At 51.7% G+C, this 15,562-nt stretch overlaps 6 protein-coding genes across 6 annotated transcripts; 4 read left to right on the top strand and 2 right to left on the bottom strand.

The window, feature by feature from the left end:
• Positions 1-1,178: 1,178 nt before the first annotated feature.
• On the top strand, positions 1,179-3,156 carry SCP_1200920 (ATP-dependent RNA helicase DBP5; the record flags this gene model as incomplete). Its single annotated transcript, XM_027762979.1, has 11 exons — positions 1,179-1,221; positions 1,270-1,335; positions 1,395-1,429; positions 1,486-1,559; positions 1,612-1,704; positions 1,761-1,863; positions 1,925-2,211; positions 2,274-2,514; positions 2,574-2,859; positions 2,916-3,061; positions 3,133-3,156. 11 exons carry the CDS (start codon positions 1,179-1,181, stop codon positions 3,154-3,156), a joined length of 1,398 nt encoding a protein of 465 aa, XP_027618780.1.
• Positions 3,157-5,106: 1,950 nt separating this feature from the next.
• SCP_1200910 (hypothetical protein) lies at positions 5,107-5,710 on the top strand (the record flags this gene model as incomplete). Its single annotated transcript, XM_027762978.1, has 3 exons — positions 5,107-5,355; positions 5,411-5,514; positions 5,575-5,710. The coding sequence occupies 3 exons, from the start codon at positions 5,107-5,109 to the stop codon at positions 5,708-5,710; spliced, it is 489 nt and encodes a 162-aa protein (XP_027618779.1).
• Positions 5,711-8,227: 2,517 nt separating this feature from the next.
• SCP_1200900 (Eukaryotic translation initiation factor 3 subunit J) lies at positions 8,228-9,239 on the top strand (the record flags this gene model as incomplete). The annotated part of the gene is made up of 5 exons (XM_027762977.1): positions 8,228-8,240; positions 8,297-8,421; positions 8,487-8,757; positions 8,809-9,124; positions 9,185-9,239. 5 exons carry the CDS (start codon positions 8,228-8,230, stop codon positions 9,237-9,239), a joined length of 780 nt encoding a protein of 259 aa, XP_027618778.1.
• Positions 9,240-9,381: 142 nt separating this feature from the next.
• On the bottom strand, positions 9,382-11,424 carry SCP_1200890 (Uncharacterized WD repeat-containing protein; the record flags this gene model as incomplete). Its single annotated transcript, XM_027762976.1, has 7 exons — positions 9,382-9,615; positions 9,673-9,927; positions 9,979-10,749; positions 10,800-10,879; positions 10,933-11,072; positions 11,128-11,337; positions 11,390-11,424. 7 exons carry the CDS (start codon positions 11,422-11,424, stop codon positions 9,382-9,384), a joined length of 1,725 nt encoding a protein of 574 aa, XP_027618777.1.
• A 525-nt stretch (positions 11,425-11,949) lies between these two features.
• On the bottom strand, positions 11,950-12,640 carry SCP_1200880 (hypothetical protein; the record flags this gene model as incomplete). Its single annotated transcript, XM_027762975.1, has 2 exons — positions 11,950-12,270; positions 12,317-12,640. The coding sequence occupies 2 exons, from the start codon at positions 12,638-12,640 to the stop codon at positions 11,950-11,952; spliced, it is 645 nt and encodes a 214-aa protein (XP_027618776.1).
• Positions 12,641-12,882: 242 nt separating this feature from the next.
• SCP_1200870 (hypothetical protein) lies at positions 12,883-15,141 on the top strand (the record flags this gene model as incomplete). Its single annotated transcript, XM_027762974.1, has 6 exons — positions 12,883-13,101; positions 13,265-13,737; positions 13,786-13,866; positions 13,928-14,564; positions 14,618-14,749; positions 14,848-15,141. The coding sequence occupies 6 exons, from the start codon at positions 12,883-12,885 to the stop codon at positions 15,139-15,141; spliced, it is 1,836 nt and encodes a 611-aa protein (XP_027618775.1).
• Positions 15,142-15,562: the final 421 nt, after the last annotated feature.

Genomic DNA, 15,562 nt, shown 5'->3' with positions numbered 1-15,562 from the left:
AAGGTTGAAGCAGAGAATATCTATAACCTGCCTTTGGGAGACTATAGACTGCCCTCGCGATAGAGCTAGTGCCTGCTGCATACGGTTGACAATATGCTCGCTGTCCCCCTCTCAGCCCTTCAGGGATTCCAAGAGCAAGGCAGATTTCCAGGCTCGCTCCAGTAAAGAACTCGTTGCAAACGATGTCCATCCGTTTCATCGACGACCGTACAAACTCGCGTTTCCCCTTCTTCATGTCCCTTCAGAGACAAGCGCCTCAGCCTACAAGGCTGGGCCATTGCCCATGGCGTTCGTGAACGAGCTTCGTACTTGTGAACGTGGTCTCCAGCACTTACAACACATCGCATCGGGTTGTAAGTTCCCTGCCTTGGTTTCCCTGATGATGGACCTGGCCTTGTTCATTATCGAGATTGCAATGTTGACTGCTTGATTGTTGAGTACGTTGAGTGCTTGATTCTTCCTCTTCTGATATCACTCATTCATCCCAGTGTAACTATTTTGGTCTCTTCCATCCGCCAGGTGATCTATTTTCGTGCATAGGTTCACATTCCGTTTACGTCCCAGCTAATGCGGTCCCTCGTTTGTCACCTCCGGTAGCATTGGGCCGCCATGCAGTCGAAATCTCCCAGCATACTTAGGTGCCATTCTATCTCAGCTATGTATAATATTCTTCAAATACGGCAGGCAGAATTACTGGACAACTTTTCTGATGCCTCGTGGTAAGACCCTCTATTGTCAGCGCATGCATACCAGACGGGCCTCTTGTATCTCTTATGTCCCAGTCTCTAAAGATGTTTTTCATACGCGTGTGCAATGCCATGGCACTGATCTCGAGGTGAACGATCGTTGTGGCGCAGCCTCGGCTTGATGTATCAGAAATGGTGAAGGTTGTATGCTGCAACCGCCACGACTAGAGCGGGCATCGTTAATCTGGTTATTGTCTTTCAGGCGTATAAAAATGCGGGTACTCAGTACTCAGTACTCAGCGGCCAGAGTTCCCCTTCGCTGTCCGACTTCTGCAGATGCATCTCAATCCTCGATTGAATTTGAAACTTTTGAAAGAGCGCCGAGATAAGATAACACGTCAGACTCATCTAGGATGGCTTTCGACTGCAACCACGACCACGGCCAATACCTGGACTGCCGTCACACGTAATTCTGCATACGCTCCGCCAAAGATGGAGAAAGACGCTGATGGGTTCTACACGCCAGCAGCTCCAGGTAACTCTCTGATTGATACCGCAAGACCTATCTGATCCTTCGATTCAGGTGCGACAGTGGGTGCGACAGTAGGTGCGACAGCGGGAGCGCCAGTGCTAGAAACGGAGGAGGATGGTATGCTCATTCATCGCAGCTGATCCTGATGCATGCTAAAGCCTTTTCTTCTTGGTCAGTTTCGGACCTCATCAAGTCAGACTTCGAGGTTGAGGTATGGCAACGTCGCGCTCGCGGTTGTGGCAAGCGTACTGACTCCTGTACTTCCAGGTTACTCTAGCAGACCAGCAAGTCGATCCGAACTCGCCTCTATACAGCGCCAAGACGTTTGAACAGCTGGGACTGTGAGTTGCATGGACCACAGAGCGATCGAGAGTCCTCTGAGAGCTTAAACAGACATGAAGATCTACTGAAAGGCATTTACGACATGGGCTTCTCTAAACCATCCAAGATCCAGGAGCGCGCATTGCCTCTCCTGCTATCTAATCCGTGCGTCCGCGTGGTCATGATCTAGCTTGCCATCTAGCTGACTGCCTCCCATGCAGTCCGCAGAACATGATCGGACAATCGCAGTCCGGCACGGGAAAGACCGCCGCCTTCGTCCTCACGATGCTGAGTCGCGTCGATTTTTCCAAGAATAAAACACAAGTAAGATTCAACCTCTCACCGACTTCCGATGGAGGGTGTACTAACGGGCGGCATGCTCCAGGCACTATGTCTCGCCCCATCACGCGAGCTTGCGCGGCAAATCATGACCGTAGTGGTGGCGATGGGCAAGTTTACTTCGATTCAGACAGAATACGCGATCAAGGACGGGTTGCCGAGGGACACAAAGCACGTCACTGCCCATGTCGTCGTGGGCACCCCCGGGACGATGACCGACCTCATTAGGCGCAAGGTGATTGATGTGTCGGAAGTGAAAGTATTCGTGCTGGACGAAGCGGACACTATGCTCGACCAGGATGGTCTCGGGGAGCAGACGTTGCGTGTGAAGAAGTAAGTCGAACGGTCCTCTCTGTGTGTTAGCGTGCTAAGGCGCGAGCAATTACGAACACTAGTATGCTCCCGCGCAATCAGGCTCAAATTATTCTCTTCTCGGCGACTTTCCCGGACCACGTAAGGTCCTTTGCAAGCAAGTTTGCGCCAAACGCAAACAAGATCGAGTTGCAGAAGACTGATCTTACGGTCGCCAACATTCGGCAGTTCTATATGGATTGTCACGACGAGGATCAGAAATATGATGTGCTCGTCTCTCTGTACAAGCTGTTGACTATCGGACAAAGTATCATCTTCTGCCAAGTGAGTGTTCACAGATATTTCCTGGCGTATGTGTTGACCTTACGTGAATAACAAATTAGCATCGACGCACAGCGGACCGCATCTCACAGCGTATGACGGCAGAAGGGCATAGAGTAGCGTCGCTGCATGGCGCGAAAGACGCGCAGGAGCGTGATACGATTATCGACAGATTTCGGGAGGGTAAAGAGAAGGTGCTGATCACCACCAATGTCGTCGCGCGCGGTATCGATATTCTCAAAGTGAACATGGTCGTAAACTACGACCTACCGCTGATGAACGAGCGCGACCCGTCCCGCGGCAAGCAGGATACCCTCCCGGATGTCGAGACATACATACACCGGATTGGTTCGTCCCTTACTTACTGATGCGGTCGTCCATTCATGGTGCTTATGTCTCCACAGGTCGCACAGGACGATTCGGACGGAAGGGGATTTCCATTAACTTCGTGCATGATCAGACGACGTTCCACCAGATGGCGCAGATCGAGGCAGTGACGGGGAAGCATATCGTTCGCATCGAGACGAAGAATCTGGATGTTATGGAAGAGGTGCGTTGCGTCATAATTTCCTCACACTCTTTTGAAACTGACCGGCGGCCTGGTCGCTCTTTCCACAACAGCAAATGAAGAAAGCTCTGAAGTGAGAACAACGTTGGCAATGTATCGACCCTCTCTGTTACTGTATCATGTAGCTGTGAAACTGTCTGGACTCTTCCGTCCTCTTTGTGGCTCTAGTCTTACGACATCCAGTACTCGTCCGGTCAATATTATACTAGTGTATGGAAGACGGTGGTAAAGATTCAGACTGGTATCCGGTCTGGTTCATATTGACGGTACCTGGTGTACTATTCACTTTGCCGATTGACAGAATGTGTATCAACGCCACCGTCGAGCTTTCCTAGCATCACAATACTGCAGGTGCCTGCCAAGTAGTGAGTCCCGCTCTCCGGATTATCTGGCGGGAATACCCGCGCGTCCTTGGATGAGTTATAACGGTGAGCCTTGCTGTCATGCACCCAACAACTCACAATTTCCGCGTCGTATTTCCGTATCCGGTCACTCACAATACTGTGGCTCCGTCGAGGCCCTTATGGAAAGCGCATTTACGACGCGTCTGACTCGCTGTCCTCGCACGGTTTCACCCATCCGCGAGTGTTATCGAGGAGCGAACACTTGGCTCCACTTTCTCCAATGCCCAATTTTTTGACGTTCAGATGCGAGAAATGCGGATCTGCGCTCAGATGCACGCGCAGCCTGTCGGATCTGACAAGCGACCAGACTTTGGCCGGACTTGGCAGGTCCTAAATGACGTTGACAGGGGGCTTGACACCTCTCCTTGCGCCAGCTGCTTACCGTGCTTCCTGTGAACAATTTGCAGCGACGGGCATTGATAATGGCACGGTGATTACTAAATGCGCGGTCGATAGACAACATCCCAACAGTTGTTTGAGAGCCGGATAATACTATTCCAATACATCAATGTACCCGGTGAATACCTGTACACTCCTACACGACCCTGATTTTAGTACGTTGCATAGCTTGATAGGCCGGACGCCGTCCCTCGTATTCTTGACATGAAGTACAACATCTAGACTTGTGATTAATGTGCAGGGTCAGGACGTGTTGCACGAAACCACGGTCCTTCATGACTGTCCATATCCTTGCTTCACTCACACAAAGTCGATACGCCGTCAATTTCACTCTGATTATCCGCAAATCAGCTTGAGAGCAAGCCCATGTTGCACCCCATATTTTCCGTCGGTAGCATTGGCAGAATGACATGACGAATCCTTTCCAGGAAAGTGGGTATGAGAAGCCGATCAGGCTCCCAGAACTCGATTCTCAGACCTTCCACGCTCACGGTAAGGAAACACAAGGCATCCGATCAGAATATAAAGGAGTGCATGCCCATCGTGCGCTGACGACGTGAAGCTTTACGTTGGGCCAGAGCCACACGCCGATTTCCGGAGCTCTACATACCACGCTAGGGAGCGGCCTGATTTCGATTGAGCTTCGACCACATGGATCAAAATGTCGCTAGGTCCTGGATAACAGAGTAATCGCCTTTAATCAGAAACGCGCTATCTCGAACAGCTAGAGCTCGGTTTGCATTACCCAGCAGGACACAGGCTGAAGTTGGTGGAGAACACCTTGAGCCGCGACTGTGGACGATGCAAAAACAAATTCAAGTTCAGTCTCACGAAGCAGGCAATCGAAGCACACCATACGAAGCGCAAAGCAGCAGATCTCCGACTTCAAATGTATCTTGGTTTTGTCTCACCGCTGCCCTTCTGTCACAAATTAAACAAACCATCAACGCTTCGTAGCTGATCGTAGCGAACCAAAGCTCAGGCTTCATGGATCGAGCGATCGATTGAGAAGACGCCCATGAGCCCGAGAATCGTGAGGAAATCGTTTCGCCCAGAGTTGGAGGAAATAGTTATTCAGCATTTTCCTGATGGCTCCATGGGCACCTAATGGAAGAGCGGTGAGGTTTATAATGACCTCAGATGGGCCCAGGTATCTTCCATATTCGCCCTCACTTTCACCTTCACGTCCGCGTACCTCGCCCTCCATTTCCAGAGCTCAGCAGAATGCTGTCGACAATCTACGCATGGTCGCTCGACCACATCAAGCGGGTCTTCGAGGCAAAGACCACGTTGGAGTGTCTGCGCGCGCTCGACGAGACGTTCTCGCAGCACATTGAATTCACCATGAACGGCATGCAGCTTCCGAGGATCGGCCTGCAGCGCACAGTCCTCGCGATGGTTGAGGCCTCTGGCTACCGCCTCGCGGTGGACTGGCAGAACGCAGTCGAAGTCCCCAAAGACCCCTCGAATAGGGTGAGTCTCTGTCAGCTTTGGGCTGATGGGCAAGTTTTGATGAGCGCGGCCATAGAATGGCGTCCTCGGGGGGTACTACATCATTCGCAATGTGACGAAGCACCTCCCAGGCTCAGCTGCGCCTCTGCTCTGTGAACGACATAAGTCGATAAACGTCGTGTAAGTCCATCAACGCCGCGTCGTCGACCATGAGACTGATATCGACTTGGGTACTCACAGCATCGAGTCCGAACATCCAGACGCCAACAGCGACAGTCGTCGCATCGTAAAATTGGCCCTCGTGGCTACGGACTTGCCGGTGCAAACATCTTTCCTGTCACAACGAGCGGGGACGGTTGTAGAGCACCAGACATAGTACCTAGACTTCTACATACCATATTTCCCCCACGGCCTTGCCATGTATCACAGAGTCCTACTGCTATGCTGTGGTTTCTCTCCATACCCGGAACTGTGCGCTATGGTGATCTCGGATACGTGGGTGAGACCACAGGCACTGAACACCGACATCAATCCAGTGGGCATTCAAAGCGACTTTCAAATACGACGGCATCTAGCCCTGGAAGGCTGTGGCATCGGTGGGGAACTTTGGGGGGAGCTGGCTGCCGGAAACATTTGAGGGCATATTGTCGGATGACTTGGTCTGCAATGCGAAGACACTCAGAGGCTGCGCAGGCGAACTGTCGACGATGTGTAAGCCTTCAGGCATCCATCTCCATTTTTCAAAGGATGCGCACTCTGGACTTTCGTCTGTGAAGTAATCCAGGGGGAGTGCATGAAGGAACACGCTTTTTGGAATTGTTTATCAATTCGTCATGGTTGGCCTTGGAGCTACGAGCCTTTGCACTTCTCGTCGTGGTTCCTTGGTCAGTTATCGAGCCAGAACTTCGAGAAGCTACCTCAGCCATAGCTCTAGCATTCAAAGTATTTCCATTGGCAAAAAGAGTGTAGTTGAACCTTCATTTCCGCCAGCTGACCCATACCGCGGAGACAGGACAAGATGCTGCTAGCCCATTAATGCCAGTGGCAAGTCGATTGAATGTGCTGGCAGTTCCCGTTTGAGTTGGTCACTGGCGTTCCTGCTTATGTAGGCGCCTTTCTGATCTTCCGCTTACGTTCTCCCTTGCAACCAATGAACCTCCCTCCTCTCATGCAGAATCCTCAGGGCTCTTAACGTTTGGCCTAGTGTTAACCAGTGCCCGATGCCTGGTTGTGAGCCCTGAGGTTATTAACAGAACCGCAGCCGATGATGCACATGCTGAATCTTTTCGTATCTGTAGAAAATGTCTCACAGCCGATCTGTGCTTCTACATGTGCTCACGCGCACGGCGCATGCAGGGCGTACGGGAGTCCGTCGGCTCGCGTTAGGAAAGTGCCAGCTTTGTGGCGTTCGGTCCGTCCAAAGACAGAAGACAAGAACTTCAATTCCGCCTTTTGCCGCGAACGACAGTGAATTCGCACATCAGAACCACTCATACGCAGCCTTGATGTCGAATCTCACGGAGTTTACGAAGCCTTGCCTCTTCTCAGCCATGTACACCCTTCGGAACTTACCAGCCGTGCACATGGTGCACGAGCAGCCTCTGTGCACGTCCTGTCGCGACACCGACCATTATGACGGCACACAGTCGAGCGGAGGACGTACTGCAGTACTCGGGTTCTGCAAATTTTGTCCAGCGTCGCATGACCCATGTCATAATGTGCACGCTCACCGGATCTCGGCAGACGTGTGTAGTATTGCCATCCAACATCACAAACGTACCTCGTATCGTAATCAGCCACCGAGTACTGGACCGGGAGCTTTGTCCAGCTCAGGATCCCCCACTCAAGTCGTGCTCTCGTATGAGGTGCTTTCGCCGAGCGAAGGTCGAATCGGCCTGGTTCAACCTCGGAATTCTTTTGTGGGCTGCATGTGCGCGCGAACGTCGTCATGGACGTGATGCTTGGAAGGAAAATCCTCAGAATCCCTCTCTCATGAAGTGCCGCAATTCTCATGACGGCATCCACTTCTGCTGGAAAGAATCCTGCACAGGGTTTCTGGAAGATTGGAGAATAATGCGTTGCCTGTTCCTCAAACCACGTATACTATGTCTACGCTAAGTGGATATACGCATATCTCCTGTTCCTGCACCAAGGGAACGGCACTGTGACCGTTCAATTAGGAACGCATGATGAGCGTGTGGGGTATGCTGTCATTGGAGAGCTGGCCAACGACTACTTCGGGGCCGATTGTCCTATTCGCGCGGCTACACCGAGCTTCGCACATACTCGTGTCGTATGAGTAAGCTGATGTATTGTCCTTTTTTTCTGATCTTGGTGATATAAATAATAGAGATTTTATACGTGCATCGTGTGGTCCTTCTGTAAGGTGAATGGTGTTTGGTACCTGCAGGGATGATGTGTCGAGTGTGGAGCAACGTACGTCTAACTAAGCGTTGCGCGCGCGTTCGAGGTCGTGTTTGGAGCGACTTATAAGTAGTCAACTAGCTATGGGCTCTCTACTCAGAGTCTATGTGCTCGAGCCAGCAAGAAACCAGAGTAACTCTTTCACTAGTATTCATTAAGTTCGACGCCAGCAATAAATAATTGGGACCCATTCAAAATGTCTACTAACATATGGGAAGATGAGTACCAGTGTATATTGCAGATGTCAGGATTTTTCACCCACCATGTACGCGAGCTTTGAGTGTTATGGGGAGGTTTTCTCATAAACGCGTACCACGTGATCCCCAATGTCCAAACATGCGCAAATTGGAGATGGAGGATCTTCAGCCTCTGCCGCCCAAATCTGTATCTAATCGAAGTGCATCTGAACGTCCGCAACGTTGTAATCTTTTGGTATTCTATCCACTCCGCCCAATCGATACTTCACAACATGTCCGACTGGGGTACTGTCAATTTTCTGTCTGATCAGTGCTCACTCTGATGACCGCAAGGAGCACAGAGGATTCCGAGAACGAGTCGGCCGCACCCGCACCCTCACCCGCACCAGCACCCTCTGGCCCGACAATAAAGAAACCCACGAAGAGCAAGTGGGAAGGAGAAGATGAGGAGGACGATGGACCAGTGGTGCGTGCACTACGTTCAGGCATTCAGATGCAGTTGAACTGAAAATTTTCACATTGATTCGGTAGAGTGACTGGGAAGCATCTTCTGACGAGGAGGAGAAGCCCCAACCCGCCGCCGCTGCATCAGTCGCGCCGCCAAAGAAGAAAGGCACGCTGAAGGCAAAGCTTGCCGAGAAGGAGGCGGAGAAGGCTGCGAGAAAGGCCGCGCAGGATGACGAGCACTACGACGAGGACGCCGTGCTGGACCCGCGCGAAAAGGCACGGCTGGATAGGGAGCGGGAGCTGAACGCAGACCTCAGTAATGCGGCAGACCTCTTTGGCGCTGCTGCTCTGGGAGGTGGGCTTGCCCTTGTCTTATGTTGTAGCGCGATCCTGATATTTTCGGCAGGCACTTCGTCTACGGAGTTGGACAGTCTTGTTTCTGCTCAGCCGCGGACCAAGGAGGACTTTATCGCATTCTCGCACAATATCATCGAGTTGATCGTCAAGCGACATCAGGACAAACCGCTCTATGCCACATTCGTCGAGAACCATATACGAGAGTTGGCGATACCCTTGCGGGATGTTGAAGTCCGTAAGGCAGCGAGTGCACTCACCACCTTGGCGAACGAAAAGCAAAGGGAACAGAGGGACAAGACTTCGGGGAAGAAGAAGCCAAAGGTAGTTGTCAAGCCCGCCTTGGGTGCCGCGAAGGCGGCAGCCAAGTAAGTAGTTACTCTCATGTTTTCAGGCTCCTTATAAGGCGTTCATTTTTTTCTCCGCAGATTTGACACATCCGTGTATGACGAGGCGCTGGACGACACTGAGGAATTCATGTAGAACATCCCGGAGGCCATACCACGCAGATCAGATTGTAGCGCGTTGCTTATCTTAGTCTAAGTATACCACCAGTCGGTCCTAAGGGCAAATGTTGTAGATCTGAACTGAAGAAATGTATTCACATACATTACACTGCCACATCTCACTCGTCGTCGTCCTCGCCTCCGCTACTGTCCTCGTCGTCGCTCGCAACGCCGACGACGCCGCCTCCAGTTTTCTCCTTGAGGATCCTGCCCGCCTCTGCCAACTTCGAGCCAAGCACCTTCCTTGTACCGGCATTAGCCCCAACGTCCCATACCTGCAATTTTCCATGTGACCCAGCGGCGGCTACTGTGAGGGGATCATCTGGAGACCACACTGCGGAGAAGACCTTGCCCTGATTACGGGACACAGTTCAAAGAAAATTATTTACAAGTTCTCGCTTTGCACGTACCACGCCGAGATCCCTCGATGTCACCAAGCTGACTTGCTGCTTGCCCAGATCAGCATCTTCGTGGACGTTCCAGATCTTGACAATTTTGTCTGTGCCGCCCGTAACGATGCACCCTCGTATATGAGGATTTACGTCCAACGCAGAGGCAGCGCCGTCGTGTGCGGAAAGAGTGAACCGCGAGGGTGATGGCGAATTGAGATCAGAGGGAAGCGTCCTTGCGTCAAAGTTCAGGACAAGCCCGTTCTCGAGGGATACCTAATGGCATTATTGAGACAGAAAAAATAGAGGGACTAACACGGAGCTTACGTAGAACCCGTGCACTTCCCAAGGGTCCCATCGGATCGCCTCCACATCAGCACCCACAACTGCCCCAACGCCTGCATCCGGCGCACGCGAGTCAAACGTCCTCACCGTACGGTCGAAGCTTCCAGTGAGCAGTACGGTCGGATCCTTCTGATTCCACTGCACCGCCTGCACCTTGTCCTTGTGCACACTAAAGCTCCGCAGCGCACCCTCGCCCTCACTGTCGCCGCTGATCGTCGGGTTGCGGCTCAGGTCCCACAGCTTCACAGTGCGGTCCGCGGACGCGGACGCGAGGAGGTTGCGGTGCGTGTGGTTCCACGAGAGCGCAAGGACCGCGTCGACGTGGTGTGCAGCGCTGGCGGCGCGGTGCTTCGCCTTCTTGCGCTTCTTCTTCCCTGTTCCCAGTGGTGTCGGGACGTGCGCGGCGGTCTTGTCCGGGCGGCCAAGCACCATATCCGGATATATCGCCTCGACGATGTCCAGCGACCAGATCTCGATCTCCGGCTCCATCGTACCCACTGCTATGTAGTTGCCGAATTGTTTTGCTCCAGAGGACGCGGTGGATGCGGGTGAGGTGATGGGTGGGAAGTCCAGCCATTCGAGGCACAGCGGGAAGCTGGGTAGCATGAGGTCGTGGTGGGCGTAGAGGTTTTCTTGTGATTCATCGTAAACATAGATTTCAAGCTGTGAGATCTCGTCTTCGGTTTTTGCGGCTACGAGGAGGTTGTCGTTCGGTAGGACTTCGAGCTCTTCGCGTTCTTCGTATTCTTGGTCCTGTCACATAGATCAGCATCTGCAAAATGTGAACAGCGTAATTAGATTACGTCTTTTAGTGTGATGTAAGGATCCTCGTCATTATTCCTATAATATGTGAGACCCTTGATATTGCTGAACGGACCCATTGCTGCAATGATGAATTCGAACACAAGATTTCGCATCTCAAATGTTATGACGAACCTGGTATAGCATCATCTTCGTCATAGTTATCCAGATCGTACTGTGCTAGATCATCGTCGTCTTTGCCCTCCGCCCCGTCTTTTGTTGGAGGTCCATCCTGATCCATAGGAACGTCCTCGTCCTTCGAATTTTCATCTTCGCTTCAAAGGTAACTTGCTTAATACGAAGTGTAGCTTCAGTGAGAAAGAAACTCACTCGACCCAAGCACTCTCATCCTCGTCGTCGACATCGTCGGCCTCTTCACCTTCCGCACCCTTCCCCATCGACTCGGCCGCTTTGTGTGCGCGCTCCAGCTCTTTGCGGGCGTCATCAAGCTCGATTCGGGCCAGTGCACTGACACGGTTCAGCTCGTTATCGTCGAGGACATATTTGACAGGGTGCTGAGTAGTTACGCCTCTGCGGACCCTGTACTCCCTTAGGATTTCTGTTCAGCTGAGAACATTGCGTATAAACGTACCAAGATATACAAGATATCAGGCTACTGTGGCTCATTGTAGCCTAATGCCGAAGAGGTACTGGATCCAAAAATTATTCGGGCACACACGCACGTGCTGGATATGGAACCACGTGGTGCGCGTAACGCGTCGCGCCGCGTCGGGCGCGTCGTTGACTCAAAAGACAAGCATAATTATAAACCATTGAATTCTACATATCCTACAAGCTATATAAGTCAAGAAACTTTCGATATACACACATTTATGGAGGGAACCTCATGTGCCCCCCAATGTGCAGCGCACGTTGAAATTTTTGGCCGCTTGTTTCTTCCGTCGACCAAGGTGAACTACTTTTAGTACTGGTACTGAGTCAGCGATGTTCAGCAACCACTTGTTTATAGCGATTCGTGAATTTGTGTGCGCAAGCCAGGCTGAAAATTGAATTTTCCTGGAATACACAGATCAGAATCAGGAGAAAGGCACAAATCTTGAAAATGTCAAGACATTGTGGTTACTGAATACAGTGCTGGGCAAGATCGAAGGCGGTTACAGAAGAACAATGAGGCTACATATGTTTTTATCTTTAAAAGGCGGAGAGGAACGCGACCGCCTCCGCAGAATCTGCCTCTCCTTGTCTCGCAAAGTCCAAGGGGGTCATGCCCGCATCATCTCTGAAATTCCGATCTGCTCCATGACCCAGCAAAAACCTGATACCGTCCATATCGCCATTGATTGCTGCCATATGCAATGCAGTTTGACCGCCCGGCTTATATGTGCAATTCACGTTGACGGAACGTTCCGTGAGCAAGGTTTCCGCGTCTTCGTGTTCTGACATCGCCATGCATGATAGGAAGGCCTCTTCGTAGCGCTCCTGAGGGTATGCATCCATATATATCTCCTCGTCCTACACAAAGCGTAAGAAATAAATGATCTAAGAGAAGGTAACGTACAATCACGTCGCCCATGTCTACACCTCCAGTAACACCCCCTTCGTTTCGCACCTCCACGACGAACGTTCCGTTTCGATCGAGCGTGTTCTGCCTACATAGAGGACACCGGCTCCAATCACCATCGCTCTTTGCCCATTCCAATAAGCAAATCCAATGAAAGTGGTGAGGACCTGGGCCTGAGTCAGGTGGACCGCAATGCAGCTGCACATCGTCAATGATGTAAGAAGTCCCAACTTCATTGCGAGAGGGAACATGGAGATTCTCAAGGCAGATGCTACAATTTTCAGAAGAGTACGCTGTAGGAACTGGTTCAGGGAGCGGCATGGCGAACACGATCTACGAGGAGGATATCGCAGGTGCAGTATGATTCCGTACGAAAACAGTTTCCTAGATCCACCAACGGTCAGGTGACTGACGCGTTTCATTTGGACACGCGGCTCAAAGTTGAACTTGAGCGCTCAGCAAGCTGCCACCACTTTTCACTCTCTTCTTTGTTGCGCAACCCCCGTTCTTTCTTTCTGTCAGCTTCCGATTTTCCTCCTCATCAGACTTAATTCTCTCTTACAATGTTTAAGAGCATCTTGCCGTCAAGGCGAATACCCTCCGCAGACTTTCTGATGATTACACCACCGGTGGACAACTCCCCCAACGGGAAGGAGAATCATCCAGGGATCCCTGCATCTCACGACACAAAACCGACAAGGTCTGAAAAAAACAAGAAGGCGAAAGGGAAGGAACATCCAGTAGAGGGTGTACCGAGCGAAGCTGATTTCGACCGATTGCTAGTAAGTTGTGTCTCGTACAACTGGTCGAGGCTACGCATCACTTTGTACATTACCTGGCTGTGCACCAGTCGAATTATTTTTTGCACTCTCGCTTCACAGTGCTCGAGCGGGGTGTCTCGATGGACCACAACAGGCGACAAGTACTGAATTGTTCTCTTTTTAGGAGGAACTTCAGATTCCGTTGAACTTGCGTTCGAAGCTTGCAACGATGGACGCTAGGGTCAAAGCGCAAATGCTCAAGTCATCTGGTATAATTACGGCCAAGTCGTCAATCGCCCGCCCCCAGACTTCTCGGGGAGTGCGCCGAGCTTACAGCACCGAATCTCTTGGTTCTCCCAGGCCACAGTTGAAACGCGCGCTGGAGGAATGTGACGTCTTTAGTTCGCGAAAGGAACCTCCGATCCTGTCACCCGCTCATGTTCGAGGAATATCCATTAACGTCGGCCGTTCAGCTATGCACAGCTTCGCCCCTGCACAAAACGCGGCGACAAAAACCGCGCACAAGGATAAACGTGCGAGGGCATCTTCCGTCTCCCCGGGAAAATATTGCAATATCCTTAGAGGCAATTCGTCCACTAGTCTAGAAGTAGACTCGGTCAAGAAGCTGCGTCTCCTTCTCAGGAACGAAGCCACAACGTAAGTATTAATCTCTGTATTCAGGAAAACGCTAAAGTTAGTTTCCAGTTGGACTGAAGAGTTCCTGGAGCAGGGAGGGTACGGCGCCTTGCTGACCCGTTTGACTGAGATTCTAGAAGTGGAATGGCGGTCAGTACACCCAGCCGTTCGTAGTCTATTGTTAGGATGGATATTCAACTTATTTCTATAGGGAGGAACAACACGACGACCAGATGCTTCACGAGCTTCTGCGCTGCGTTAAGGCGCTCTCAACTTCTGCCATTGGATGTGCTGCTCTGCGAGATAGCTGTCCCTCCCCGTACTTCCAACTCATTCATCTCCTTTATTCCGACAAGAAGCCTGGCGACGTCGGCACGCGGCAACTGATCCTAGAATTGCTGCTGCTCCTCTTCGAGCTATACCCGTCTTCTTCCTTGCCTTCTAGCGGCAGCCCCATTACTACTGCCTTCTCCTACATGCGCTCTCGGTCCATCCCCTGGGAGGCAGACGCGAGGGCACAATCGAGTAACCTCATCACACTTCCAGCCCCCCACGCCTCCCTGTTCTCTTTTATCCGGGCCCTCTTGCTCACGCCTGCCCCCCCTCCGGCCGAGGCACCTGGCCCTGCTGTAGAACCGCACGCATTCATTGAAGAATTGCACCGCCATCGAATTTACAAGACATATCTGCAAGAACTCAACGATATTTGCAGAGATTTCTTCTGGGTATTCTGCCACCCGAACAATGCGGTATGGAACTTGGATGAGACAGACGAAGCCAAAGTCGAGAAACCGCGCGCCCCTGGTGGTATGACGGGTGGCGTCGAGTTCGAGGCCATGGGTTATATGGTCAGGTCTTCTCCGTGGAGCATCTGCAGCTGTACCACTGACATCATGTGCAGACAACACACTTCAGGTTCATCAATGCGATCGCTGCGTTGGTGCAAGACATGAATTTGCCCCAAAGCCACGAGCATTCCGCTTATCAGTTCCATAACGACATGTTCCTCTCTGGTATTGAGCGTATCTTGCTGGTGTGTGCCCTCGTGTCCTTGACTGGTCTCTGGGTAAATTTCTGACGGCTCGGTCTCTTTATCGACGCCTCTCCATTGTGGATTATATCTTTCCCTAGATGGCACGAAAGGCGTCCACCACGTACTATCCGACGCTTCACCTCGAGATTGCCCGCTACGTCGCCGCCGTCAACCGCTCAGGGTTTGAGCTCCCATGGTCTCTCTCTCGGCTGGTGGCTCCGCCGCCATCAAGCATGCGGAAAACCCCGGCCATGCGGTCCCCGGTGTACGGCAACTTGGGCAAGGGTGTAGCTATGCAGGGCTCGCCGTCAAAGAGGAGCAGCGTCGTGGTTAACGCGCCGGTGCCAGGCTTGCCCGGGTCCCGCAAGGTGACCCCCATGTTCGGACTATGATGACGTGCATTTCTATGATAATCATTATGGGTCCCGTCTTGTGCGGGAGACACAGATACGAACAGATACGAACTAACGAATGCTGAATGATCTTCTTCTGCTATATTGTGTTACATTCATGACTATGTCCGCAGCGTTGACCCCGACACTTGGCAGTGGCTGAGGAGGAATCGGATTGGTTTGGCTGAAAACTCTGCTTCGTGATTTTACTATGTATTATCTTGTATGTCCCATGTATGTCGTCGGTGGAGTGTACGCGTGCTCCGGTACGCTGTATGGTACGACGACTTGATCTTCTGGTTATAATGGTATACATGCATAGACTGATTAGAATTTTGGAGGATCGGGGAAGTTTGTCTTGTAACGCTTCAGCGAACGATCAAGATACGTCTTCGCAGGACGGCGGGAATGGTGTTCCGAC

Source organism: Sparassis crispa (assembly GCF_003851025.1).
Source record: "Sparassis crispa DNA, contig_000010F, whole genome shotgun sequence".
Classification (NCBI taxonomy): Eukaryota; Fungi; Basidiomycota; class Agaricomycetes; order Polyporales; family Sparassidaceae; genus Sparassis; species Sparassis crispa.
Note: the sequence above shows the minus strand (reverse complement) of the source record. Positions and strands in the feature narration are given on the sequence as shown.